The 27,658-nt window shown below is 39.1% G+C and overlaps 1 protein-coding gene across 7 annotated transcripts in view; it reads right to left on the bottom strand.

Annotated features, from left to right (window-relative positions):
- Positions 1-27,658, bottom strand: part of LOC105498457 (DnaJ heat shock protein family (Hsp40) member C6) — a 155,582-nt gene that overhangs the window by 36,733 nt on the left and 91,191 nt on the right. For all 7 annotated transcript variants that reach the window (XM_024798183.2, XM_024798185.2, XM_024798184.2 and 4 more), the window contains 4 exons: positions 15,432-15,582; positions 14,272-14,321; positions 14,010-14,158; positions 31-153 (listed from right to left, as the gene is read on the bottom strand). In XM_024798183.2, the coding sequence (XP_024653951.2) occupies positions 31-153; positions 14,010-14,158; positions 14,272-14,321; positions 15,432-15,582 (473 nt within the window). The remainder of the gene's footprint in view (positions 1-30; positions 154-14,009; positions 14,159-14,271; positions 14,322-15,431; positions 15,583-27,658) is intronic.

Here is a 27,658-nt window from a genome sequence, read left to right on the forward strand (position 1 = left end):
CATCACCACCAACAACAAAAGGTTACTCACCAAGCAGTGGACAACACAGACATTTTTGGGATTCTGCAGTAGCCAGTTATACATATTCCGACACACAGCAAAAAGGTTGTGCAGACTGGGAGCCTGCCTAATGGGCCAACTGCATTCTGAGACCTAAGGGAACACAGCAAAAGGAAATTAATTCCTCCAGCAACTTCCTCTTCATAAGCAGGTATCACACCAAACAACATCTTCTGGAAGTGATACCACATCCTCTCTTAATACAGGCAGGAACAGTGGGAACAGGGTCCAAATACATGAAGAAGAGGGTGTTTAACACAGCAATTTTTTAAATTAAAGAATTCTGTTTCAGTAAAGGTATGAAAACACATTTTGAAACACATTTTAAATTAAACTAGACCATTTCAAGCACATACTTGGATTTTTTCGATTCTGTGAGGTTACATAGAATTTCATTTCTGTTAAGCATAAAATGTTTTGACCTTCCCACAAACATCCTGCACCATCTCTGATTTATCCCAGCTCTCGTGAAAACATGAAAAGTGCTACAGAGTAAGCCAAAGGCAGGCTTGTACATGGATCTATTTTTTTTTTTCTCTTTTAATCAAAGGATACAACTTACAGGGGAAACCCTTGGTATTTTCATTCACTTAACATGCATATTTTTTCACACATTATGGATCATCAACTAAGTTACAGGAACACTGCTTGGCTCTGATCCATGCAACAATCATCTAAGACAGGTATTAATATAATCCCCATTTTGCAGATGAGAAAACTGACTCTCAGAGGTTACCCAGAGTCACAGTGCTGCTCAGTGCCAGCACTGCAGCCCAGATCTTCTGAATATAAATCATCATGTTACAACAGCACACTGGTTGACATTACCATTTGCCTCAAAATAGTGTTAAGGCATGATCCCCAGTTGATTACATATTTACTAATTTAGCTAAGAAACAACAAGGAGAAGCTTACAGTTGGACAAACTTCATAACCTCTTTAAGCCTTTCTTTCTTCATAAAATGTGGTGAACATTACCTCTTAGGTAACTCACACAGCTGTGGATACTACATGAACATGTACTTTAAGAGCTTAGCTCAGTATCTGACACACCCAGAGTGATAATAAATGTCGGCAATTATTATTATTTTATCAGGTAACTGCCAATGCAAAGTGCTGCAGTCAGGATGGGCCATATTTGAAGAAAAATGAAGTCCTCCATGGTGAGAGTATAGACTGAAGGGCCAGATCATACAGTCTTTTTAAGGAGCTGGGAGAATATTTAAGGAGATCAACTCTCAGATCTACATTTCCAAAGATCTTTCAGGCTCCAGTATGGAGAATAGAAATGGATAACAAGAGCTTAAAGGTAGGGAGCCCAGTCAGGAGGTTGGTGAGGAGTATCAATAAGGGATGATGGTGGCTAAGGCTAGCTGAGTGGCAGTGGGGTACAAACATACTTGAGGGACTCAGGAGATAGAGAGGTGGTGGGACACCTGGACATAAGACAGGTGATACATGGTGGCAGTGTGTGCATGTGGAGAGGTGTACTGAAGAGTGTGTCGGGGAGGGAGAGGAAAGAGTTAAGCCTGAACTCCAGGTTTCCAGCTTGAATGGCTGGATAGAAGGACACAAGAAGTGCTATTTCCTGAGACAAAGAATTCTGGAGAAAGAAGAGGCTTCATACAGATGATGTCAGAATGTGCTCTGCAATCCCAAATGTCTCAAATTCCTTCTATTTGACCATGGGAAAGGGAGGCAGGAGGAATGTGTTTGATTAGCCCTTTTCTGGTAACCAGATAATAAATAATCAAAATATGACTGGGAAGTTATCTATGCTCTTGGTAGAGCTGACATCTAAAAGCAAACACATTGAGTTTCTCTCTCTGGGGCTGCCAAGAAAGCCCATTCTTTTTGGTTAATGTGTAACTTTTTTCTACAAGATGACCGTGGGGCAATGGCAGGAGACCTCCAGGTTACCCGCTTTCATATACCTTTGGGAGGGACAAGTATGGTTTATTAAACAAAGTATTTGAAATTTTTGGCATAGCTCCCAAACAGTCCAGGGTGATCTAGTACTGGCCTCTGTCAATTTAAACTCTATAATGTCTTGCCCCTTTTACCCAACATGATTCAGGGCTGTTTCTGGTCTAATCTTTACCCACATATATATTCCCCATTGATGTGTCTGTTTTCAAGGAATGGAAATGACTTACTGACTAAAAATACAGAATAACTGGGAAGATACATTTTGCTGTCAGAGGAATCATAAAATGTATATTTGTACAAGCTCCTTTCTGTCTGCAATGTATTTTCTTCCCTTGGTAAACTCCAATTCATCTTTTAAAACCCACGTTCAAGATCCAATAGGCCTTACTGACATTTACTGAATATTTTACCTAACTGCTGCAGAATTTATATTCTTTTCATTAGCACATGGAACGTTTTCTAGAATAGACCATAGTCCACAAAACGAGTCTGTACAAATTCAAAAACATAGAAATTGGCCGGGTGCGGTGGCTCATGCCTGTAATCTCAACACTTTGGGAGGCCGAGGCAGGCAGATCACAAGGTCAGGAGTTCAAGAACAGCCTGGCCGACATAGTGAAACTCTGTCTCTACTAAAAATACAAAAAATTAGCTGGGCGTGGTGCCAGGCATCTGTAATCCCAGCTACTCGGGAGGCTGAGGCAGGAGAATCACTTGAACCTGGGAGGGGGAGGTTGCAGTGAGCCGAGATCACGCCATTGCACTCTAGCCCAGGCAACAGTGCGAGACTTCATTTCAAAAATAAATAAATAAATAAAATAGAAATCATACCAAGCATCTTCTCTGACTACAGTGGAATAAAACTTTACAACTAAATAACAAAAGGAACCTTGGAAAATACATAAACACATGGAAATTAAACAACATGCTGCTGAAGAACCAATGAGTCAATGAAGAAATTAGGAAAGAAATTTTAAAATTTCTTGAAACAAATTAAAATAGAAATATACAAAAACATATGGGATACAGCAAAAGAAGTACTAAGAGGAAAGTTTATAGCAATAAACACTGATATCAAAAAAGTAGAAAGACTTCAAATTAACAACCTAACAATACATCTCAAGGAACTAGAAAAGGAAGAACAAACTAAAGCCAAAATTAATAGAAGGAAAGAAATAATAAAGACCAGAGCAAAAATTAAGAAAATTAAAATTAAAAAGAAAAAAGATAGACAACATAAAAAGTTGTTTTTTTGAAACAATACACAAAATCAATAAACCTCTAGGTAAGCTAAGAAAAAGAGAGAGAAGACCCAAATAAATAAAACCAGGAATGAAGGAGACATAACAACTGAGACCTCAGAAATACAAAGACTCATAAGAGATGGCAACTATGAACAACTATATACCAACAAATCAGAAAACTTAGAAGAAATGGATAAATGCCTGGACACATACAACCTACCAAGATCGAACCATGAAGAAATAGAAAACCTCAACAAACCAGTAACAAGCAATGAGATTGAGGCTGTAATAAAAATTCTCCTATCAAAGAAAGGCCCAGGGCCTGATGGATTCACTGCTGAATTCTACCAAATATTTTAAAAATAACTAATATTAATCCTACTCAAAACTATTTTTTTAAAAACTGGAAGAAGAAATACTTTTGAACTCATTCTACAAGGCCAGCATTGCCTGACACTAAAACTAGAGAAGGATACAACAAAAAAAGAAAACTACAGGCCAGTATCACTGAAGAACACAGATACAAAAATCCTCAAACAAATACTTGCAAACCAAATGCAACAACACATTAAATAGGCCGAGGCGGGCAGATTACGAGATCAGGAGGTCTAGACCATCCTGGCTAACATGGTGAAAGCCCGACTCTACTAAAAATACAAAAAAATTAGCTGGGCATGGTGGCGGGCTCCTGTAGTCCCAGTTACTCGGGAGGCTGAGGCAGGAGAATGGCATGAACCTGGGAGGCGGAGCTTGCAGTGAGCCGAGATTGCATGACTGCACTCCAGCCTGGGTGACAGAGCAAGACTCGGTCTCCAAAAAAAAAAAAAAACAAGTTTCACTTCATGGGTAAAAGGATGGCTCAATATATGCAAATCAATAAATGTTATATACCACATTAATATAATCAAGAACAAAAAATATATGATTATTTCAATAGATGCTGAAAAAGTATATGATAAAATTCAACATCCCTTTATGATAAAAATCCTCATGAGGCCAGGCGTGGCAGCTCACGCCTATAATACTAGCACTTTGGGAGGTGAGATAGGCAGATTACTTGAGGTCATGAGTTTGAGACCAACCTGGCCAACATGGTGAAACCCCTGTCTCTACCAAAAATACAAAACTTAGCCAGGCATGGTGCCAGGTGCCTGTAATCCCAGCTACTTGGGAGGCTGAGGCAGGAGAACTGCTTGAATCCAGGAGGCGGAGGTTGCAGTGAGTCAAGATCGCACCACTGCACTCCAGCCTGGGTGACACAGCAAAACTCCGTCTCAAAAAAAAAAAAAAAAAAATCCTCATGAAAATAGATATAGAAGGAACATACCTCAAAATAATAATGGTCATCTATGACAAATCCATGGCTAACATCGTACTAAATGGGGGAAAATTGAAGGCCTTTCCTCTAAAGAATGGAGCACGACAAGGATACCTGCTTTTACCACTATTATTCAACATAATACTGAAAGTCCTGGCCAGAGCAATTAGGCAAAAAAAGAAAAAAAGGACATCTAAATTGGAAAGGAAGAAGTCAGATTACCCTTGTTCGAACTCAACATGATCTTATGGCTAGAAAAACCTAAACACCACCAAAAAAACTGTTGGAACTGGCAAATGAATTCAGTAAAGTTGCAGAATACAAAACCAACATGCGTAAATCAACAGCATCCATATGTGCTAACAGCCAACAATCTGAAAAAGAAATCAAGAAACCAATGCCATTTCCAATAGCTACAAAAAAATATAAAATATCTGGGAATCAATCTAACCAAAAAAGTGAAAGATCTACACAAGAAGAACTATAAAACTGGAAGAAATAGAAGAGGACACAAAAAAAGAAAAGGTATTCCATGCTCATGGATTAGAAGAAATAATATTGTTAAAATGGCAATACTACCCAAAGCAATATACAGATCCAATGCAATCTCTACCAAAATACCGATGACATCCTTCACAGAAATTTTAAAAAAAAAAAAAACCTAAAATGTATATGGAACCACAAAAGACTCCAAATAGCCAAAGCCACCCTGAGCAAAAAGAACAAAGTGAGAGGCATCACATTATCTGACTTTAAAGTTTATTATAAAGCTACCATAACCAAGACAGCATGGTACTAGCATAAAAACAAGCACATGAACTAATGGAACAAAATAGAGAACCAGATATAAATCCACACATTTACCACCAATTCATCTTTGACAAAGATGCCAAGAACTTGCAGTGGGGAGAGGACAGTCTTTTCCATAGATGGTGCTAGGAAAAGTGGGTAACTATATGCAGAAAAATGAAAATAGACCTATATCTCTCACTATATACAAAAATCAAATCAAAATGTATTAAAAACTTGAATCCAAAACCTGAAAATATAAAACGACTAGAAGAAAACATTAGAGAAATGTTCCAGGACATTGATCTGGACAAAAATTTCTTGTGGAAGACCTCAAAAGCACAGGCAACCAAAGCAAAAATACACAGTTGGGACTATATGAAGCTAAAAAGCTTCTGCAAAGCAAAGCAAACAATCAATGAAGTGAAAAGACAACCCACTGAATGGCAAGAAATACTTGTGAACTATTCATTTGACAAGAAATTAATAACCAGAATATATAAGGAGCTCAAACAACTCAATAGTAAAAAAAAAAAAAAAAATTAAAAACTGGGCAAAAGAGTTGAACAGAATTAACAGATCTTCAAAAGAAGACATAGATGGCACACAGTTGTATGAAAAAATGTCCAACATCACCAATCAGAGAAATGCATATCAAAATCACAATATAGTGTCATCTCATTTCAGTTAAAATAGTTTGTATCAAAAAGGCAGGTAATACCAGATACTGGTGAAAATGTGGAGGAAAGGGAACTCTCATACACTGTTGGTGGGAATGTAAATTAGTACAATCACTCTGGGGAACAGTATGAAGGTTCCATATGACCCAGCAATTCCACTACTGGGTATATATCCAAAAGAAAGGAAATCAATATATCGAAGATAAAGCTGCACTCCCATGTTTACTGCAGCACTATTCACAATAGCCAAAATATGGAATCAACCTAAGTGCCTACCAATGGATGAATGGATAAATAAAATGTGGTATACATACACAATGAAATATTATTCACATAAAAAAGAATGAAATCCTGTCATTTGCAGCAACAGGGATGGAACTGGAGGCGATTATAAGTGAAATAATCCAAGCACAGAAAGAGAAATATTGCATGTTTTTTACTCATATGCAGAAACTAAAAATGTGGATCTCATGAAGATAAACATAGATTAGTAGTTAACAGAGGCCAGGAAGGGGAGTGGGACGGGATTTGAAGGAGGAAAAAATAATATAAATGTAATTAAACTGTACACTTAAAATGGTTAAAATGGTACATTATATATGCATATTTAACTCAAATGTTTAAAAAACAAACAAAAAAAAGTTCAAGTGCTCTCTTGTCTCTAACCGTTTCTCTAATACTCACAGAAACGCTTAGTCATCTTTATACTCAAGCCCCTGTTTATTTTCATCTATTACAGCTTTTTTCAGTAGAGCAACATGGTTAAGTCCACAGGCTGGATTTTCACTCTGGATTTACCATTTACTACTTGATTAACCTTAAGCAACTTACTAACCTCTCCAGGCCTCAATTATCTAGTGTGTAAAGTGTAAATGAGCATTGTAGGATTGTTGTCAGAATTAAGTAGCACAACATAAACACAGTAAATGCCAGCTTGTGGTCAAGCAGTACTGAATAAACTGCTTATATCTGTCTCCCCTTCTAGACACCAAGCTCCATGAGAAGAGAGACCATAACTTACTCATTTTTGTAACCCCAGTGTCCACTGTGCATGTGTTGCTCATATGGTAGATGCTCAGCAGGTACTTGCTGAGTGAATGAATGAGTGAAAGAATAAAGGAATGAACCCCATTTGGCAATCTAGTTTTATAATAAGATTTGTCCACATGTACCATATCTTGAGGAGGGAACAGGTGAACCCATTTTATTGGGTTTTTTCAGACTCTAACAGAATGAAAGTATAGAAAATTTATTGCCCCAGCAATATTTTTGAAGGTTTTAAAAACTGGCTATTACACACACACACACACACACACACACACACACACACACACCCCAAATGTTAATATCTGTAATGAGTCTCAGCTAAAAGTTGGCTAAATTATCCTTAGCACAATAGGCAAATAGCTCCAGAATCATTAACTCAATCAAGTAAATAATATTAATTTAAAGTACTCCATAATTATATATTTACTTGATATATAATTATACACCATTAAGCAAACATACAATTAGAATTTTTTAAAAGCATGTGCTCTGTCTAAAAGGGGAAACCACTAAGGCATAAACAAAACCAACAAAATAAAAAAGGAATTCAATCACTGCAAGCTATTTTTGTAGCTCTCTGGAGTTCACAGCTTCATGCAGTAACTGACACTTCGCAATGCTGTCTCCAGTTTTCCTGAACACCTTGAACACCTCCTGGGTTTGCTTAGCATCAGGGGACACCATACAGATTACAGGGCTGCCATGATACCACCCAGTGGGAAAAAGAGGCCAAATCATCGCCAGGGCTGAATACCATTCAATTTTCATCTCTCCATCATCCCTAGCCCAAGACAGGACGGGCAGAAGCAGCCATTCACTAAGCATAGGAATGAAAGCTTCTACAGAGAGTATGACTTAATTGCCACATCTAGTGTTTTATGAATCACGCACCATTTTTGGAGGATGCGGATAATTCAGTCAATCATTTATTGTGGCATTTTATTATTACCAATGTTAATCATAGCTACTACTAACTGAATGATGACTCTAAGCAAGACACTGCTATCAAATTTATTCCTTACAACAAACCCACAAAAAAAACATTTAAGAATGCTTGTGAGATAGGCGCTCTCTTATTGGCATATCCATTTTACACAGGAGAAAAACGAGTCCAAAGAGAGGTAAAAGTGACTTGCCCAGGAAGAAGAACAGCTGAGATGTGAAGCCAGGATAATTTTTAAAGTCTAAAGTTTGTATACACTATACAGCTTCATCTCAGTTTTAAAAAATAAAATTTGTGCACTCTCCATTATACTACATTGTCTGATGACTGATAACAATAACTCCACCTTGCATTTGTAGAGTGGTTACAGCTTCAAGTGATGGCTGTATTTTACCAGGGTTAAGACATTCAATTCATGGAAGGCTTCATAACTAGAATGTGGGAGTCTCTGGTCCTCTGGTCCTCTGGCCCCCAGGCCAGGGATTGTTTTTTTCACTCCAGTTATTTCCTGTCATGACACTGAGGCATGGTGGCAGAGTGAGAGATGAAGTATGAGCTATAAAGTTCCTCCACTCCAGCCAATCTCCCACCAACCTCCCACCAATGCAGAAGCAACTGGGAGCTGTGGTGACCTCTTCAGTGTGCTCTGGAAGAAAAAGGAGTAAAAACATTGACCTTCAATCATGAGTCCTTTAAGACACCACGTTGATAATACATTTTCCAAAAATCAAATTGTTCCCAAAGGGAAAGAAATCCTACAAAATTATGTCATTCAGAAATAGTTGGCCAGGCGCGGTGGCTCAAACCTGTAATCCCAGCACTTTGGGAGGCCGAGACGGGCGGATCACGAGGTCAGGAGATCGAGACCATCCTGGCTAACACGGTGAAACCCCGTCTCTACTAAAAAAAAATACAAAAAAACTAGCCGGGCGAGGTGGCAGGCGCCTGTAGTCCCAGCTGCTCGGGAGGCTGAGGCAGGAGAATGGCGTGAACCCGGGAGGCGGAGCTTGCAGTGAGCTGAGATCCGGCCACTGCACTCCAGCCTGGGCGACAGAGCGAGACTCCGTCTCAAAAAAAAAAAAAAAAAAAAGAAAGAAAAAGAAATAGTTAAGAGGGCAGAGTCTAAAAGAACCAGCTGGGCTGCAGATTTCTTTGCTCCTAGAAGGACTCCATCACCATACTGTCCTTCCTGGGTGGACAGTGGAAGGAGGAGAGACAAAGTGGCCCTAGAATAAATAGCATTAATCAGAACTTAAGAACTTTGGAGCCAGGTTGGACTTGTTGTCCATTCATCCAGCTTTCCATTTATTGCCAACAGTAATGCCAAGAAATGTGTAAAGGTTCCTGATATTCTGGGGCACAGCTATAAATCTTCGATGCAGAAACCAAACCAGTATATACACGCATACACACACATAGGCATGGAGTGGACGGGAGCAGTGTTTATGTTGGGATGATGAGAAAGGTTTAAGTATAGATAGTCATGTTGGTTACACAACATGTGGGAATGTAATTAATGCCACTGAAATTGTATGCTACAAGTGGTTACAATGATAAGTTTATGTTATGTATATTTTACCACAATAATTTTTTTAAAGGACAGGAAACAGATGGTTAAGCTCTCTGAAGCCCTCCTATAGATCTACAAACACCGAGGAGTCATTATGAACATCTGGTTTGACTGATGCATCTTGTTGGTCTCCAGGACTTCATTGTCAGCATCAGTACTCTTATTTCCTCAAGGTGGATATTGGCTATAAAGAGTAAAAAAAAAGATGTAAAAATAAAAACACCTGAGGTTCAATACCTCCTTTGCAGTCCTGAACAGGTATTCTGGTACTTTGCTTTTGAATGCTGGGCTATGTGCTATGCATTCTTTTGAGTTGTAGCCTCTGCTAAACTGAGACTAAACAAAGTCCTATTTTAACATCCTGTGACATATGCAAATAAGTAATAGAAAAATGAGGAAAATAGTATTGATTATTTCATACAATTCCTGTCAACCAATGTGGCTTCTAAGCATAAAAGTGAATCAAAATACAGAATGACAACTCTCAGCAAAGTAAAATCTTCCTGGAAACAGCCTGTCTTTGCCAACATCACTACCTACATCCTCAAATGCAGGTTTGAACATATACAAACAATCACATAGTCATCATGTAAAGTGACTGAATTCAGGTTTCAAGGCACAGAGGTGTATGATGTGGGCAGATCCAGACTCCTACGAGTTTATAAATAAAAAATTCCTATGAGTTTATATACCCTTATGAATCTAAAAATAAAACCAGTTCCATGTCCGGTATTTATGGTAGACTCTACCATCAACACTTATTAAAATAAGGTTTAATTTCAGACCTAGCACTCCACAGAACTGGAAAGAGTAAGAAATGGTTCTAGTCCTCATGAATTGAAAGGTAAAAACAAAGAAAACTTTTCTAAATCATGCAACAATGAGATGCAAATCCATTAACAGTGTTAGTGCTGGGGAAAGAAAGGTCTAGGAGTTTGAAAAGAGATGTAGGCAAATCAAAAACAAAGGTAAGATGGAAATACTATGGCTTTGGGACTGCCTCCCTGAGATGCAACTAAGGGTAAAGGAGACAGGTCAGAGGATCCACTTCCATTCTGCCAAATTCTAGGACTATCTAGGAAGAGCTAAAGATGTAGTGCAATCCTGGGTTTTAGGAGAAATAATTGGAAAAGCCTCATGGCATGTGGAAATCTTCTCCTTAGCAAAATTAGGCTAATAAAGAAGAAGATGGGCTGGGGGTGGTGGCTCACACCTATAATCCCAGCAATTTTGGAGGCTGAGGCAGGTGGATCACTTAAGGCCAGGTGTTCGAGACCAGCCTGGCCAACATGGCAAAATCGTCTCCACTAAATATACAAAAATTAGCTAGGCATAGTGGCCATAGCTGGGCACAAAAATTAGCTGGGCATCTGTAATCCCAGCTACTTAGGTGACTGAGGTACACGAATCACTTGAATCCAGGAGGTGGAGGTTGTAGTGAGCCAAGATCATGCCATTGCACTCCAGCCTGGGCAACTAAGTGAGGCTCTTTTGGAAGGGAAATGGAGGGGAGGGGAGGAGAGGGGAGGGAGAGCAGGAGGAGGAGGAGGAGGAGGAAGAGGAGGAAGAGGAAGAGGAGGAAGAAGGAGAAGGAGAGAGAGGGAGGAGGAGGATGGGGAGAGGGAGGGAGGGGGAGGAAGGAGGAAAGGAGAAGAAGAAGGAGGAGGAGAAGGAGGAAGAGGAGGAGGAGGAGGGGAGGAGGAGGAGGAAGAAGAAGAAGAAGAAGGAGGAAAGAAAGAAAGAAAGAAAGAAAGAAAGAAAGAAAGAAAGAAAGAAAGAGAAAGAAAGAAAGAAAGAAAGAAAGAAAGAAAGAAAGAAAGAAAGAAAGAAAGAAAGAAAGAAAGAAAAAGAAAGAAAGAGAAGGCAGGAAGGCAGGAAGGCAAGAAAGAAAGAAAGAAAGAAAGAAAGAAAGAAAGAAAGAGAGAGAGAGAGAGAGAGAGAGAGAGAAAGAAAGAAAGAAAGAAAGAAAGAAAGAAAGAAAGAAAGAAAGAAAGAAAGAAAGAAAGAAAGAAAGAAGGAAGGAAGGAAGGAAGGAAGGAAGGAAGGAAGGAAGGAAGGAAGGAAGGAAGGAAGGAAGGAAGGAAGGAAGGAAGGAAGGAAGGAAGGAAGGAAGGAAGGAAGGGAAGGAAGGAAGGAAGGAAGGAAGGAAGGAAGGAAGGAAGGAAGGAAGGAAGGAAGGAAGGAAGGAAGGAAGGAGAGAGAGAAAGAGGAGCCAAGGGGAAGGGAGGGGAGGGCAGGGGAGGGGAGAGATGAAGGATGTATGACACGGGTGGCTTTTAAGGGAGAAACAGTAGCTCATGCAAGGAGATTGTGTGTGTCTGTGTGCACATGAGCACATGCATATCCCTGGTTGGAGCATATGGTTTTGGGTCAATGAAGAACGGTAAAAGATGAAGTTAGAGAAGCAGATAGAGGCTAGATCATCAAAAGCCTCACAAGATATTTTACGATTTGTATAGGCAAGAAATGGCCCCACTCCTCTGACCTATATAAGCCTTTCTCCTGCTCTAAGGTCCAGCTGTCACTGGTGTCTCCCTTTACTAATCTCTCTTGGCAGGTATTGTAAATATTATTTGTACTTATCTTTAGAATGTCCTGGGTTCTCTCGCCAACTAGGCTTAGGTGTCTCGAGAACACAAACCAAGTATTTATTTTATATCTATAGCGTTTAACAATTCTTTGCACATTCATGCTTTTAAAAAACATTGATTATCTATGTCAGGCACTGTTCTAGGTATCAAAAAAAAAAAGCTCCCTCCTCTTCTAGGGCAAGTAAGAGCAGCCCAGGGTAGAGATTAAATATGTAATCTCTGATTCCTTTGGTAAACCATTAAGTCCAGTCACAAAATCTTTAGGTACACTGATGGATGCCTTTCATTAAAAACATCTTTACAGAGAGTGCCTTTTATAAATATTATACAAAGTGACATATTTATATGTAAAAATGTTTCTATAATGGTATTATATCTTTATTTACTTTCAGAGGAAAAATGCTCCAGATTATCACAGATCTTTCAAGGTCAAATAAAATTTCTATGAAATATTGCATAGGATGTTCCACAGTCCTTAAATTATGGAAATAATGGCACTGACTTAACCTCCAAACAAGAAAAATAATTCAAAAGATTTGCCTTACATTAAGAACAAAATATCCACATTTTTGTTTGATGTTAATTCACTTGTTCTGAATTAGCTAATACATGGAGTAAGAGTTGGAAGGTTATTTTATTACAGAAGATTTTAAAGAGATGCATTTAAAATCTTCATTATAGAATGGCAATTTAGATCAAACCACTTCAGAATGGCATTATCAGTGCTTTATCAAAGAGTGGTCCCCACAGCAACATCAGGAGCAGCCCCCAGGAAGCTGTTAGAAATGCAGATTCGTATGCCTCCCTTGTCCTTCTGAATCAGAAGTCTCCAAGTGATTCTGATGCACACCAAAATTTGAGACTGTTCTCAGAACACGCTGAAAAAGAGGTCCTTAAAACTCTCCCATATCTTATTGAATCTTAGGGCAGGAAGGAGCCTTACAAAGCATGTATACCAATTTTCTTGGGTGTTTTACAGATCTGGAAACTGAGGCCCAGAGATTACCAATGGTAACTGGAATTTGGAACAAAGTGTGTGTTCCAGCATCAAAGCTGAGATCCTAGATACACAGCATTGTCAACCAGCTATCATTTTTCATACTTGATATCAAGTTTCACTTTTAAAGGATCCATGCATAGAAAGTCCATTCTATTTATTAATAGACCCAAATGAAGTTGCAGAACCAATCATATGTAAAGGCTAAGTCAAAAATATTTAGAGATGTTCTTGAGAGGGGGAAAAAAAATGCCTTTTTTTAGTGAGTAAGTCAGAATTCAGTGGCCAGAAATATCAGGCTCAATATCAGATTCAAACCTAAGCCAATTCTCAGTTCCTTAACCAGGCTGAAACTAGGAATGTTTACCTGCCTAGTTCAAAAAACTTCTTAAAATATATTAATAGAAAGACGTTCCCATTAATACTTGTTGGTACTGTTCTATCCACACTGCCTCATCTTGATACCAAGTAGCAATAAAGAAGAGTCAAAGGCATAAGTAGTGTATCAGCATGAAGGCAGCCAATTGCGCTAGCAGCAGTTCAACCTCCAACTTAAGCCTCATGAACAATGTGCCATGGAACAACCAGGCACCAACAGACTTGAGACCCCAGCTTCAATGGTATTTCATTGACAGATACACTTTCCTGTAAGTATCCTCACCCAAGGAAAATCTTTAGGCTATCTCATAGCAGTCTAATAAATATTTTGTGGACAGAAGTGTCCAGAGTGTATGGTTTTTCAGCTTCAGATGCCTAAGGGCATATGCTTTAAGGTTATCTCTGAGGATGAAAAACACCATCACGTCTTCAACAGTATGATCTCAGGGCTAAAAATCCTTACCCGGCTGTGAAACTTGGCAGTTCGATAAGACTTAGGTGACAGATTGTATACTGTGTAGTGGTCAAGATGTCTGGAATCCAAAAAGCTTCGAATGTCATCAACCTGATTCCTGAATCCTATGTCAACATTGTCCAGAGGAAAGGACATCACTAGGAGAGAGATCACACAGAAAGAAAACAGGTTAAATGTTTAGGTCTGCTGTAATGATGGGCAGCAACTGGAAGCTGAGCCAAAGCACTGTTAAAAAACATGAGAAACTTACCAATAATTCTGGAGGTAACATAAGTGAAGTCTAAATCTCCCTTTGTGTAGCTAAAAGCAAGACAAAAATGGGCACTCATTAAAATGATCCAAATATGCCAAGATTTCTCTCTCTCAATCACTTGCGCATATGAACTGGGACACTGCTGTCTAGGGGGCAAGTTTTGACTCCCCTCCAGCCCTTCTCTCTAACAAGGAAGAATCACTGAGAAAAGACAGCCCATGACCTCAGGGGAATAAATATGCCACTCCAACTGGTGCATTCTAATGCCCTTGTAGATGCCACTTCATGATCTGAATCAATCTCAGAATAGAAACCTCTGCTTATTTATCAACACCAATTGTTCTAGCCTCTTTGCCTACATGGAAATATCTTCCATAATTGTAAGTGGCTAAGGCGTAGGGGAAGAAGTGGTTGAGAAAAAATAAATGACACCATTTTTCTGCCTACCAGACCCTGGTTGAGAATCAGAGGTAAGAGTAGTTTTATCTTTTAACAAAGATTAAAATTTTGATTAATATATTGGACTTGACATTTGAATTTCTGATTTAGAACTGCATATTATAACTCAAAGTGACCCTAGAATTTTCTAATACTTAATAATAAAAAATAACTCCTATGACCTGCTTATAAGAATTTTCATACACTGGAAGCATAGAAAACTTCTCTCACTGAATAAATGTTAAAGGGCTAGTAGGATACAAAAACAAAGTTCTGATTTGATTACAATCCATAGGTAACACTTATTCAGATTGTATGTATATTTTAATCTCATTTAATCCCTAAACAACCCAAAGACACAAATCCTGTCAGGGTATTTTTAAAAAGTTCAAAAAAAGCTCAGAGAGGTTAATTAATTTGTCTGAGGGCTCCTAGTTAACAAGGGCAGATATTGCATTAGAACCCAAGATGTTTGATTGTAAAGACAGGGAGGGCAACTGTTATGCTCTAATGTGGCAATGAACTGAGTCCTCCCAGTCTGTGATTATAGCTTCTAAAGGACTTAACTTTATGTCTTCAATGACATTTCTCAGTTGATCAGATCCCATAAAATTACATCCCAAAATTGACACTCTTTGAGCCAGACAAGTAGACAGCAGGTAACCAGATCCTTTGAGAGCATAGGGATCCACTAAATTAACGGGGAAGAATGTGCGTACCTGGTCACAGATTGTATCACTCTAGAAGATGTGTCTTTGAGGGTGTCTTTCAAGTTGTCCTTTAGGTTACTAAAGAGCCTCCCTGCACCTCCTTTTACCATGTCAAAGAGACCTCCCCCATAGCTGGGCTCCATGTCTGGAGATGAGGCACCTGCCAAAAACAAAAACAAACAAACAAACAAAAAAATGATGATGGCAGAGAATCCATGGAAAACCAATCCCTCTTCATTCTTAAAACATATACAGACTGTCTTTAAGAGTCTGGGACAGATATTCCTGGAAATTGTGTCCCGCTCTCAGAACTTATAGACTCTGAGTTATAGCATTGCTACTGGTTCTCAGGGGAGACCCAGGTCAGTCCTTCACTGAGTCCCAGGTACAGAAACCTCCAATACTGCTGCCACTGGCCATGTGTGACAGTTGAGCACCTGAAATATGGCTAGTCTCAACTAAAATGTGCAGTAAATATAAAACACACAACATATTTCAAAGACTTGGTGCAAAAAAAAAAGAATATAAAGTATCTCAATATTTTTATACTGATTACATGTTGAAATAATAATTTAGATATACTGAATTAAATAAATGATACCTTTAAAATCAATTTCACCTGCTCCTTTTTACCTGTTTAGTGTGGATACTGGAAATTTTTAAACTACATATGTGGCCTTTATTGTACTACATTTGGACAGTGCTGCTCCAGAGAGACTGCTGAGGAAAGCAGTAGTCTCAGTGAGTTGAGGGCACTCCTCTGCCCTTTGATGAAGCTGACTATATTAGAAATCCCATTCCATGGCTGTCCCTTAAAGCACTGGTTCACTTCTATCATGAAAAACACCTTCTGAAGGGGCTTTAGTACAGCTTTTAGGCCTTAGGATGCAAGGTGGCCATTAGTGCTATCTGTCAAATATTTCAGGTTCTCTTCCCTTATAGCTTCTTAAAATTGTGCTTTTTGGCCCCTTGTGCTTAGCTCCAGTCCAGGGTTTCTCAATCTCAGCACTATTGACATTTTAGGCCAAATACTTCTTTGTTGTGTGTGTGTTGAGGGGGCTGTCCCTGTGCATTGGAGGGTGTTGAATAGCATTCTTGGCCTCTATTCATTAGATGCCAGTAGTACCTGCCCCAACCCCCACTCCACCTCTGAGTTGTGACAATAAAAAATGTCTCCAGAGACTGGCAAATATCCCCTAGTGGGGGCAAAATTATCCCTGGTTGAAAACCACTGCTCCAGCCTATGATGTGTGAGGGGAAGTGCTGTGTATCACAGTGTATGTTGTGCATCACTTCCAGGGTACATTTAACTGTTAATGTGATATTCTCCGTAGTTTCTCTCTCTCTCTCTATTTCTCTCTCCTCTCTCTCTCTCCTCTCTCTCTCTCTCTCTGTAACTCTGTATCTCTGTATCTCTCTCCCTTTGCCATAGCAACTGGCAAGGTTGGAGACTGTGGCTGCTGGACTTCTGGGTCCCAGAGACAGGAGCTATGTGGCAAATGACCTTTGATGACCCAGGTGACCTTTGATGAATATTTGGTATGAGTAAGTAATATGGTTTGGTTCTGTGTCCCCACTCAAATCTCATCTCAAGTTGTAATCTCCAAGTGTCAGGGGAGGGACTTGGTGAGAAGTGATTGGATCATGGAAGCGGATTTTCCCCATGCTGTTCTCGTGACAGTGAAAGATCTGATGGTTTTAAAATGTGGCACTTCCCCCTTTGCTCACTTTCTCTCTCCTGCCATCATGTGAGATGTGACTTGCTTCCTCTTTACCCTCTGTCATGGTTGTAAGTTTCCTGAGGCCTCTCCAGTCATGCGGAACTGTGAGTCAATTAAACTTCTTTTCTTTATAAATTACTGAGTCTCAGGTAGTTCTTTAAAGCAGCGTGAAAACAGATGAATACAGTAAGAAACACCTGTTTGTTAATAGAGGCCACCGATCTTTTGGGAATGTTCATAACCAAAGCACAACCTAACCTATGCAGGCTGATACAGGAAGGAAGCAGGAATCTGTGTTGAGGAGGTGGCTAATGTGAACAGTGGCCAGGTAGGGCTTTAAGGCCTAGCAGTTAAGAGCATGAGTCATTCTCACCTGGGTTCCTGCCCAGCTTTGCTACGCCTAGCTGTGTGACCCTGGAAGTCAGTCTTTATAAATCTCTTTCTTTCCAGCTGTAAAATAGGGATAAAAATTGTGCCTACTCCATAGGGAGAGATTAAATAAGTACATATAAAGCTGTTGGCATGGTACCTAATAAATCTAGGGGTCAAGAGAACGTAGCTAAACTCTATTATGCCACATCCTGAAATTCCTGTATTGGTGGTATTTTTAATCTTTGTTCACTTTCCAACTATATGATGACAAAAGACAAGAATGGCATCTATTCTTTTTTTAAAATTGCAATATATAAGATTTTCAAAATAAATATTAATAAAAATATTCATGTAATAGGCACTATAATTGCTAACATATATAAAACTTACTATCTAGTAGGTATTTTTCTAAGCATTTTATCTATATTCACTCATTTAATCCTCATAGCATCCCTATGAAACAGATAATATCATTATTCCTATGTTATAGATCAGAAAACCGAGGCACAGAGGTTAGGAAACTTGTCTAAGGGCATACAAGCTAGTGAATATTTACTAGCAGAGTTGAGATTGAGCCCCAGGCAACCCTTCCAATCACATCCCTCTTTCTTCTCCTAATATCAGCCTGAATTTTATATTTATCATTCCAATTAATTTCTTCAAACTTGTATTACATATGTTCGTATCCACAAAAAATATATTAATATTATTTTCCAAGATTTCAAGCTGTACATAAATGGTTTTCTATTTGAATAATTTTACAACTTTATTTTTTTCACTTACTTTTGTTTAAAATTCATCTATGCTGGTACCAAATGCAGCTTTAGCTCCATTAATGTGTATATCAATTACCCCACTGATGGACACGTAGGCTATTTGTTAGAATAAGCAACACAGTGAGGAACACATCACTTTGATAACATACACAAGACTCTCTCTAGATTATACCTACAAGCAGAATTGGCCAGTAAATAAGGTATGTGCATGTTCATATATCTAGATATTGACAAATCATTCTCCAAAGCAGTCACAGCAGTTTAAATTCCTACAACTAGTACATATGTGTTCCTTCACTCTATATTCTCCTTAACACTTAGTATTGCCAGACTTCTACATTTTTACCACTTTGTCGAGTATAAATAAGTATCTTACTTTGGTCCTATTTTGGTAATTTCCCTGATTACTAGTGAGGTGAAGTATCTTTTATTATGTTTACTAGCCAGGTGACTGTTCTTTCAATCGTATTTCAGGTACCTACTACACTCCTACATGCCATTTAGGTGTTCATACATATATATAAAAATACATGTTGACTGTCCTGTTCTTCCATCCTGATCTTAAGAGCTATTGATACCTAACAGATGTCTAAGTCACCATTAGACATCTATTAGAAAATGAGGCTCTGTTAGAAATTGCAAAGAACATTGAGTACTGGTAAACAAAAAAATGAATGGACATATGAACAAACATTAATCATTTCTATCACTAACTGAGCTCTCCAGTGCAACAGGAACTGTGCCCAGACCTTTATGATAGTACAGTTTCATATAGCGGGAGAGTGGAAGTGGTTATTATCCCCAGTTTACAGATGAAGCAACAGAAGCTCAAAGAAGGAAAGTAACTCACCAAAGAGTCCAGTTAACAAGTGGAAGAGTCAGCAATTCAAACCCAGATCTGTGCAATTCCAAAGCCTTGCTAATCTACCATTTCACACTATTCTACAGCTCCACTCAGCTCAGGATTCCAAAAACTATAATCAAGATGAGCCTTACCTGCCTATACACAACTGCCTCTCTCCTACTCCCTGCTCTCCTCCACCTCCCACCCACACACCTTTCATCTGGCTGCTCTCAGCGGCAGATGTCCCCACAATAAGCACCCTCATAAATCACTGTATGCCAGGCAAACCAAGCCAATCTCATTACGCAGGCAGCCAAGCCTCTGTCTCCCCTACCGCTTCACAGCCCTGAATAAAAGGCCAGGAACAGGTCTAATGGGCAGCTCCACAGACTAGGGCTAGTGTTACAAATCTGAGAATGCTCTCTTGTGTCCTGTTTCATATGAAATAGAGCACATTATTTCCCTGTAAACACACCCCCCCATGTAAAAATCTGCATTGTGTTTTTGTTTTAAATATAGTGAGGACAGAGCAGCATAAAATGTTTATAATTCTCCCATTTCCATCCCTGTAACATTTTCATGTGTTCAGTTTGAACACCCCTTTGATATATAACTGTTTAAGAGATGATACCAAATAAACTGGATGTCTCTTCAGCTCTCAATTTTATGCTGGAACAGAACTACAAGGCATAATAAATATCCTTGATTATCTAAAAATCAGACTCTCACCATCCCTCAGGCTGCATGCTCTGCTCATTAGAGCTTTGGAATGCCGTAGAAATCAGAACAACTTGCCAGAGTCCATCTGTAACCTTCATATATTCAAACTGTATGTTGAACTGGCCAGGACACACAAAAAAGAAGAGGGGCATTATTTGACGTTGCTCTACTGGTTCTTTTAGGTAGATATTCTGGCTTTCCCTGATGAGCCACATAAGTGCCAAAAGTGCAGATCCTGCAAATATTTTAGCCTAAGCTAGTTGAAAGAAAGGGCAGAGAGGTTTCAAAACATGGCACAACGAAGAATAAAATGGTGCAATGAGAAAGAAATGCAGAAGAAAAACAATGACCACAGTAGATCAAGGGGTAACAAACTGGATCCCATGGGCTGGATCCAGTCCATGGCCTGTTTTTGTACAGTCTGTGAAATAACAATGGCTTTTACATTTTTAAATGATTGAATAAAGGTCAAAAGAGGAATGATGTTTCATAACATGAAACTGATATGAGGGTCAAATTTCAATGTCCAGAAGTAAAGTACTTATGTTTACATCTTGCCTATGGCTGCTTTCACGCTACCATGCAGTTAAATAGTTGTGACACAGATCTTATGGCCCACAAAGTCCAAAGCATATACTCTCTGGCCCTTTAGAGAAAAAGTTTTCCAACCCTTGCATCAGATGGTTAACACCACTTGTGTTCTTAGGAATGCAGAGCTTGCTACCTCCAACACCTTTCTAAATGCTTTGGCTAAAATGGCACCCAGTGGAAAGAACACTCTGCGCTTACTAAGGTTCCCTTACAGGGTGTAAGGGAGTGGAGGTTAGGACATTAGAGTTGAGACAGCATGTGAGTGTCATCCAAAGAGAAAGGTCCAGGTCTGCCTCTAAGGCTCCAGGTAGATTCTTGCTTCATGATGTCTTGTGGTGTGAAAATCTAAGCCTACCAAAGACAAACATCAGAGAATTGCACTTTTACCTCTGAGTCACTTTACCAGTATAAGAAACAAGTTTTCCTTGGGATTCCTAATGTTTGGGAAACTAGAAGCAGTACCCTATTCCTTCCAAATTGTAGGAACCTGACCAATTCTTGCTCTCAAGAGTGATACAAAATTTGTTTCCTGGGAGAGAATTTCTGTCTCCCACTAGATTGCTAGTTAGCTGTTATCATTTATTTGTATCGAGCTTCATTCCAAAAGAGATCTGAGATGATTCAATAGTTATTTAGAAATTATATAAAGAGGGTAAGCACAAATGCTAGGGCTAGTCTTAACTGCCTTAATGTAACTAAAAATATAAAAAAGTAAGTGTGGCTGCTTTTCATAGACATTTTATTGATTTCTTAGCTATGGACAAAACACTGTGAGAAGTGGTATGGAAGGAGGAGTGTCCATAATGCATAGTGATCATCCCCTCATATGCTTATTCAGTATATGCCTGTGGCAACCTGGGCTGTGGATAATTCCATCTGGTCCCCTAGGAAGAAATGTTCCCCCATAAATTACTGTTGTCAAAAGAAGGATGGTATGCAAGCACTTACCAAAAAGAGACATTCATCAAGATACTGTTTACCATGGCAAGAGGCTATAAGTGATGTATTTTTTTCAATAGTAAGGGAATTAGTTAAATATCTCTAATAACGCCATATGGTTAGCTACTAAAATCACTTTGTAGAAGAGTACAGATGGGCATGGCAAAGGCTAAATGAAAAATAAGCCGGCTACAACACATAATCCACAGTATAATCTTACTTCTGTAAAAGAAAACTATCTGAGTTTAGGAAAAGAATTCAGAGGATACAATAAACATAAAATAATAACTCAAACCTACTGAATGCCTACCACATACTAGGCCACTGATCTAAATTCTTTATATGTAGTAACACATTTAATCTTCACAACCACCCTATGAAGTCAATACCATTGCTATCTTCATCTTATACACAAGAAAACTGAAGCAAAGACACATCAGTGATTCACCCCAGGTCCTACAGTTAGTAAGCCAGGATTTGTACCCATACAGGCTATTCTAGAGTCCAGGCTTTTATCCACTACATTTTCAAAACAGTTATAGTAATTAACAGTTATAGTAATTATATTTAATTACATCTGAGACAATCATGAGTGATTTTTGTTTGTATGATTATATTTTCTAAATGTTCTACAAGTTACATTCATTAGTATTTTTTTTTGAGACAAGTCTCACTCTATCACCCAGGCCAGCGTGTAGTGGCACAATCTCAGCTCATTGCAACCTCTGCCTCCCAGGTTCAAGTGATTCTCCTGTGTCAGCCTCCTGAAAAGCTGGGATTACAGGTGCCTGCCACCATGCCCAGCTAATTTCTGTATTTTTAGTAGAGATGGGGCTTCGCCATGTTGGCCAGGCTAGTCTCAAACTCCTGACCTCAAATGACCCGCCGGCTTCGGCCTCCCAATGTGCTGGGATTACAGGCATGAGCCACCATGCCCGGCCACATTCATTAGTTTTACAATTAAAAACATGTTATATAAAACAAAGAGCCAAGTGCTATGCTATTCAAGTTGTATATGTCCTTCCTCAACAGCTGTAGAGACCTCCCTCCTCTTGCATGATTCATCACAGTTTAGAGTCACACAAGTTTCTCAGTTGGCCTGGGAGAGGCAGGCAAAGGCTGCCAACAGCCTTCCAAGAGCCTGTGTGCCCCCCTCACTCCAAGCAGGCTAGGGGTTTGCCAGGAAGGAACATCCTTCTACACTTGACTCAATCTAAGACTTCAGACCTGGCTTCCTCACAGTGGTAACTGTCTCAGCTCCAGCCTCAATACTCAAGATGATCTAATATGCTGAGGACAGGGAGGAGATGGGCAGCAACTTGGCACCAACTGCAGTTCTTGCTCTCAAGAACTCAACCAATGCTTGGCACCAACTGCAGTTCTTGGGACATCAGACTTCTTCTGTGAGTCCTCTTGGACTCCACAAAGACGCTTCCACAAAACATTACTTGTCCTCTTTCCAGAACGTTTTCATCATCCAGTTCTAGTAAAGTGAGTTAGTATCCCATAGTGTTCAGGATCAGCCTTTTGGAGAGATGACTGATAAAGTGAACTTGGCATTAGAATGTCATATTCGTATTCCCATTCACCAGTGGACACTTTTCTCGGTGGTTAAGAGTTACAATGTTAAAAATGTCTTGTCCTGGCTTCTATAAAATTGGCAACTGTGGGATAGAAATCCCTGAAACTAAAGTGACTCTGTAGAGATGCCCCATTAGCCCCTGCTCTAGGGAAAGCCCATTCCTTCACAGTGCTTGGCAAAGGGCAAGGGAGGAACTAGTGTCATTATCACAAAGGGCTTCGTCATCCTTCTTTATAACAGATTTTTCAGCTCTTGGCTCCCAGCAGTTAGAGAAATGGATCATATGGGCATAACAAGCAGATATACCATGGAAAAAGTCACTGCCTTGGCTTCTAAGGTGGCTTACGTCTCATTGTCCATTCATCTCTCCAGGGAAGCTTTGAGGAAACGTAATGGACTCTGAGAAGAGAGGTCTCAGATTTGAGACTTGGTTTTTCTGCTTAAAAGCTGTGTGACCTTGAGCATGTCATTTTATTCCTCTAGGTTTCCTTCCCCCCACCAACTCCCCACCCTGTAAACTGGAACTAATTAAGAACAAAAACTTTTCTACATGCCTCATGTCATCAACAGGATCAAATAAGACCATGCATGACATTGTGATTTTTATGTAAGGAGATCTTCTAAAATGACCAGAAATGAAAAAAGATTGATAAAAGATTGATAAGAGTAGAAAAATGAGAAATACAAAGTAATGACTACATTAAAACCAAAATGGACTCTGTGTAAAATAAAGATAGGGCACAGTGTTCATAACCAGGCTGTTGGTGCTAGGGGAATTCTAGCCAAATGGATGTAACACATTTTGTTCCTTCAAGGATCAAGGAAATCAGGCTACAGTTGCCAATCCAAATTCTACTCAATAAACTCTCATATAAAACTTTACATGGATATTGCTAATAATTTGATCCAACAGACAAAGTATTTATGATGTGCCAGAGAAAAGGGGTCTAAATAAGGAATCTTTACTCTTCAACATGTGGACCATATAAAAGGTTCAGCATTATGAAGTAATAATAATCAAATCTATCCAACAAGATCAGAATCCCCAATAGAAACCTGAAGATATAGAAAGGGTTCTGCGCACCACGTAGAACCTCAACTCCAGAAAGTGAGTGGCCATCAATTGGTTTTTTTCTCTCTTCTCTAATCAAAAGATCAGGGCTTAAAATGCATAAAATGGACTACGACATTTCCCTCTTAATTACCACCCTGGAACAGAGAAAATGTCCTTGCCATTATCTGACCTTGTCTATGATAGAGAACAGAGATAGCAGAGGACTGATGGCCTGCTTTAAAAAAACTGCAAAGAGAAAAATAAGGCAAAAATTTTCTGCTCAACATTTCAGTTCCATTAAAGAGAGACAAGGGAGACAATATAGACACCAAAGCGTGACTGAAAGAACTCTATCAGTCTTCCCAAATAACCCCCCACACACAGGTAGAATTTTAGAAGACCAGTATGCTTGTTATGCATATGCAGTTCTAAGAAGTGTTTCTCAAACTCCTCCCCTTCCAGCAAGATTGTCTTTTTTTAGCTCCAAGACAGAAATTCTGGAGCTGCCATTGCAAGCCAACTTCTGAGAGAAAGATCAAATTATTGTTCTCCAGAAAAGTAGCAGTGGTTGTGGATGGATATTGTTTGTTGTTTACAAGATCAAGGTAAGTGTGTATATGCTATGTGCTACATACAACACACACATGTTTTACACATATACCAAAGTGGCCTTCCTACATGTTAGGCACCATGCTAGGAATATACAGTATCCCACACATTAAAACTGAAATACATTTTTGCTCTTATTTTTCAGATAAGGAAACTGTGTCTCAAAGAGGTCAATTCAGGCAAGCAGGCAGGCTCTGTGGCACAATGGATAATGCATTGGACTTCTAGCCTAAATCAAAAGAGAGTCAAAGAGGTCAATTCATTCACCAGGTTACTTAGTTAGGATATATCCAAATGTCGGTGTGAAGACAAGATTTTCATTTCATCAGGCACAGTCAGGAACATAACAGTCAGAGAGCTGGAAGCCCCCCTTGGACAATGAGAGGAAACAACCCAGACTCATAACACTTTAATACTCAATGGGATATTAGCAATGTATCCCTATGCCTCAAATGGATGCACCAGGAAAATAAAATGACTTCCCCAAATCATTGCCATGACTTAACTTATTGAAAAAACAGCCTTATTGACACATGAAATTTACATATAAAACTATATATTGAAAATGTAAACATTTTATACGTTTTAACATGTAACTGTGAGGCCGGGCGCAGTGGCCCATGCCTGTAATCCCAGCATTTAGGGAGGATGAGGCGGGTAGATCACCTAAGTCAGGAGTTCAAGACCAACCTGGCCAACATGGTGAAACCCTGTCTCTACTAAAAATACAAAAAATTGCTGGGTGTGGTGGTGGACACCTGTAATCCCAGCTACTTGGAGGTTGAGGCAAGAGAACTGCTTGAACCCGGAAGGCCGAGGTTGCAGTGAGCCGAGATCGTGCCACTGCACTCCAGCCTGAGCAACAAGAGCGAAACTCCATCTTAAGAAAAAAAAAACAAAAACATATAACTGTGTGTGCATACACACATGTATGGATGATTCATTCTTGCAGTATATTTGATCAAATTATTCTGCTATGGTGTGGTATTCTATTGTGCATTGTCTATACACAAGATGGTGAAAACACAGAGTACAACTCAGCACTGTAGCAAATATACGCATACACATACACCACACTCAAAGGGATCTCACACCAAGAAACATGTCACATAAAAGTCCTATCCTTTGCTAAATATAAAATACCTAGACCTCCTGGAGAGTAGAGATCCTCTGACAATTCCTCAGAAAGCTGGGGCTACTTTGAACACTTTATAACTACTTTAAATAATTTACATCAGCAGTTCTAAAATACGATCCCACAACCATCAGTTTCAGAATTTACTGAAACTGGGGTCTTTACTGAAAATGCATATTCCCGATTTCTACTTCCCACCAGGATAATGGTATTGGACTTGAGCTCCTGTGATAAGTAGATAAGTTATATGAAACATCTGTTTTTAGGCATTAAACAACAGTCTAAAAAGGACGGAGATCTCTGAAAGAAAGAAAACACACAAGGTGAGCCTCACAGTTGCTCCAGCTTTTTGCCTGGAGGACTTTCCTATTACCATAAAATGATCTAGAGCCCAAGTAGAATAGTGGTCCTGCTGAACTGTGAAGGCAGGGATCAAAATACAAAAACTGCTAAGAAGCTGGAATATGTGGGACAATATAAAAGAAAATAGGGAGAGGCACAGTGTGGTCATAAGGGGTGGGGGTGCTGGAGGGATGGGAGGAAAAACACTGCATGGAAATTCACCCTGAGACCTTGGCTGAGGTCTAGGCTGTGAATATAGAGAGTAAGACTTCACAAGGCCCAGCAGAAACTGCCTGATGTAGGTTTGAGAACTAAACCAGCACTATATACCAGAGGTTATAAATGCTGGCGTATGTTGGAGCTCTAGCATAGCCCAAATGGAAAGCTCTTGCTAAGCACCTCAGGCATTTAGTTGAATATTCAGTGTTTCTGTATCAGAAAGGCCACATCCACACTAGGAATAAGGACTACATCCTAGAGTAAAGGCTGCATTCCTAGGACTAAGTTGAAAACCACAGTAGACCCATTTTAACAAAGAATAAAATCAAGCCTAATGACCAGAAGGATATGTCAGTAATTAAACTGTCTTCCAGAATAAAATTTAACATGTTTTCAAGGAAAATGGTAATCCAGACTTCTAAAAAAGTATCATCACAATGTCTATCATACAATAAAAATAAAACTATACATGTAAAGGAGCAGTAAAAATTGAACAATAAAAGAGCAGTAAATAGAAATAGAACCTGAAATGCTCCAGATGTTAGAATTAGTAGAAAAGAACTTTAAGCTTATTAATATACGTTCAAAGGCTTAAACAAAGAGGTAGTCTTAATGAGCTAATGGCAAAGAATATTTTTAAAAAGAAGAAGAAAACTGCAGAATTCAAAAGTATAATATCTGAAATGAAAATTTTGCTAAATGAGCTTAACAGAAGATCGGAAACTGCAAAACAAAATGTTATGAACTTGAAGGCAGTTCGACAGAAATTAAAAAGAGTCTCAGTGACCTGTGAGGAAACATCATGCAAGCAGTTTGCCATCATGTAAGCAGAGTCTAAGAAGGGATGGAGGAAGAAAATTGAGCAGAAAAAACTATTTTATTTACAACATTTGGTGGAAAAACAATTCAACTCAAAATCAGAATGTCTCAACCTTGGCACTTGGCACTACTGACATTGTAAACTGGATAATTCTTTGTTGTGGGGGGCTGTCGTGGACATTGTAGAACGTTTAGCAGCATCCCTATCCTTCATTAACTAATTTCAAGTAATATCCTCTCCTACCTGAACTCTAAGCAAAGACAACCAAAAATACCTCCAAACATTGCCAAATGTTTCCTAGAGAATCAACATTGTCCCTGGTTAAAACTATAGCTGCAGATCCAAGTAACTCAGCAAACCCAAAACAGGATAAATATACAAAAAATCACCTTAGACACATCAGAATAAGACTGCCAATGACAAAAAGAAAGAGAAAATCTTAGTAGCTGATAGAGAAAAAGATACATTACATACAGAGGAACAACAATGTCAATAATGGCTAACATTCATCA

This window comes from Macaca nemestrina, chromosome 1 (genome assembly GCF_043159975.1).
Source record: "Macaca nemestrina isolate mMacNem1 chromosome 1, mMacNem.hap1, whole genome shotgun sequence".
Lineage (NCBI taxonomy): Eukaryota > Metazoa > Chordata > Mammalia > Primates > Cercopithecidae > Macaca > Macaca nemestrina.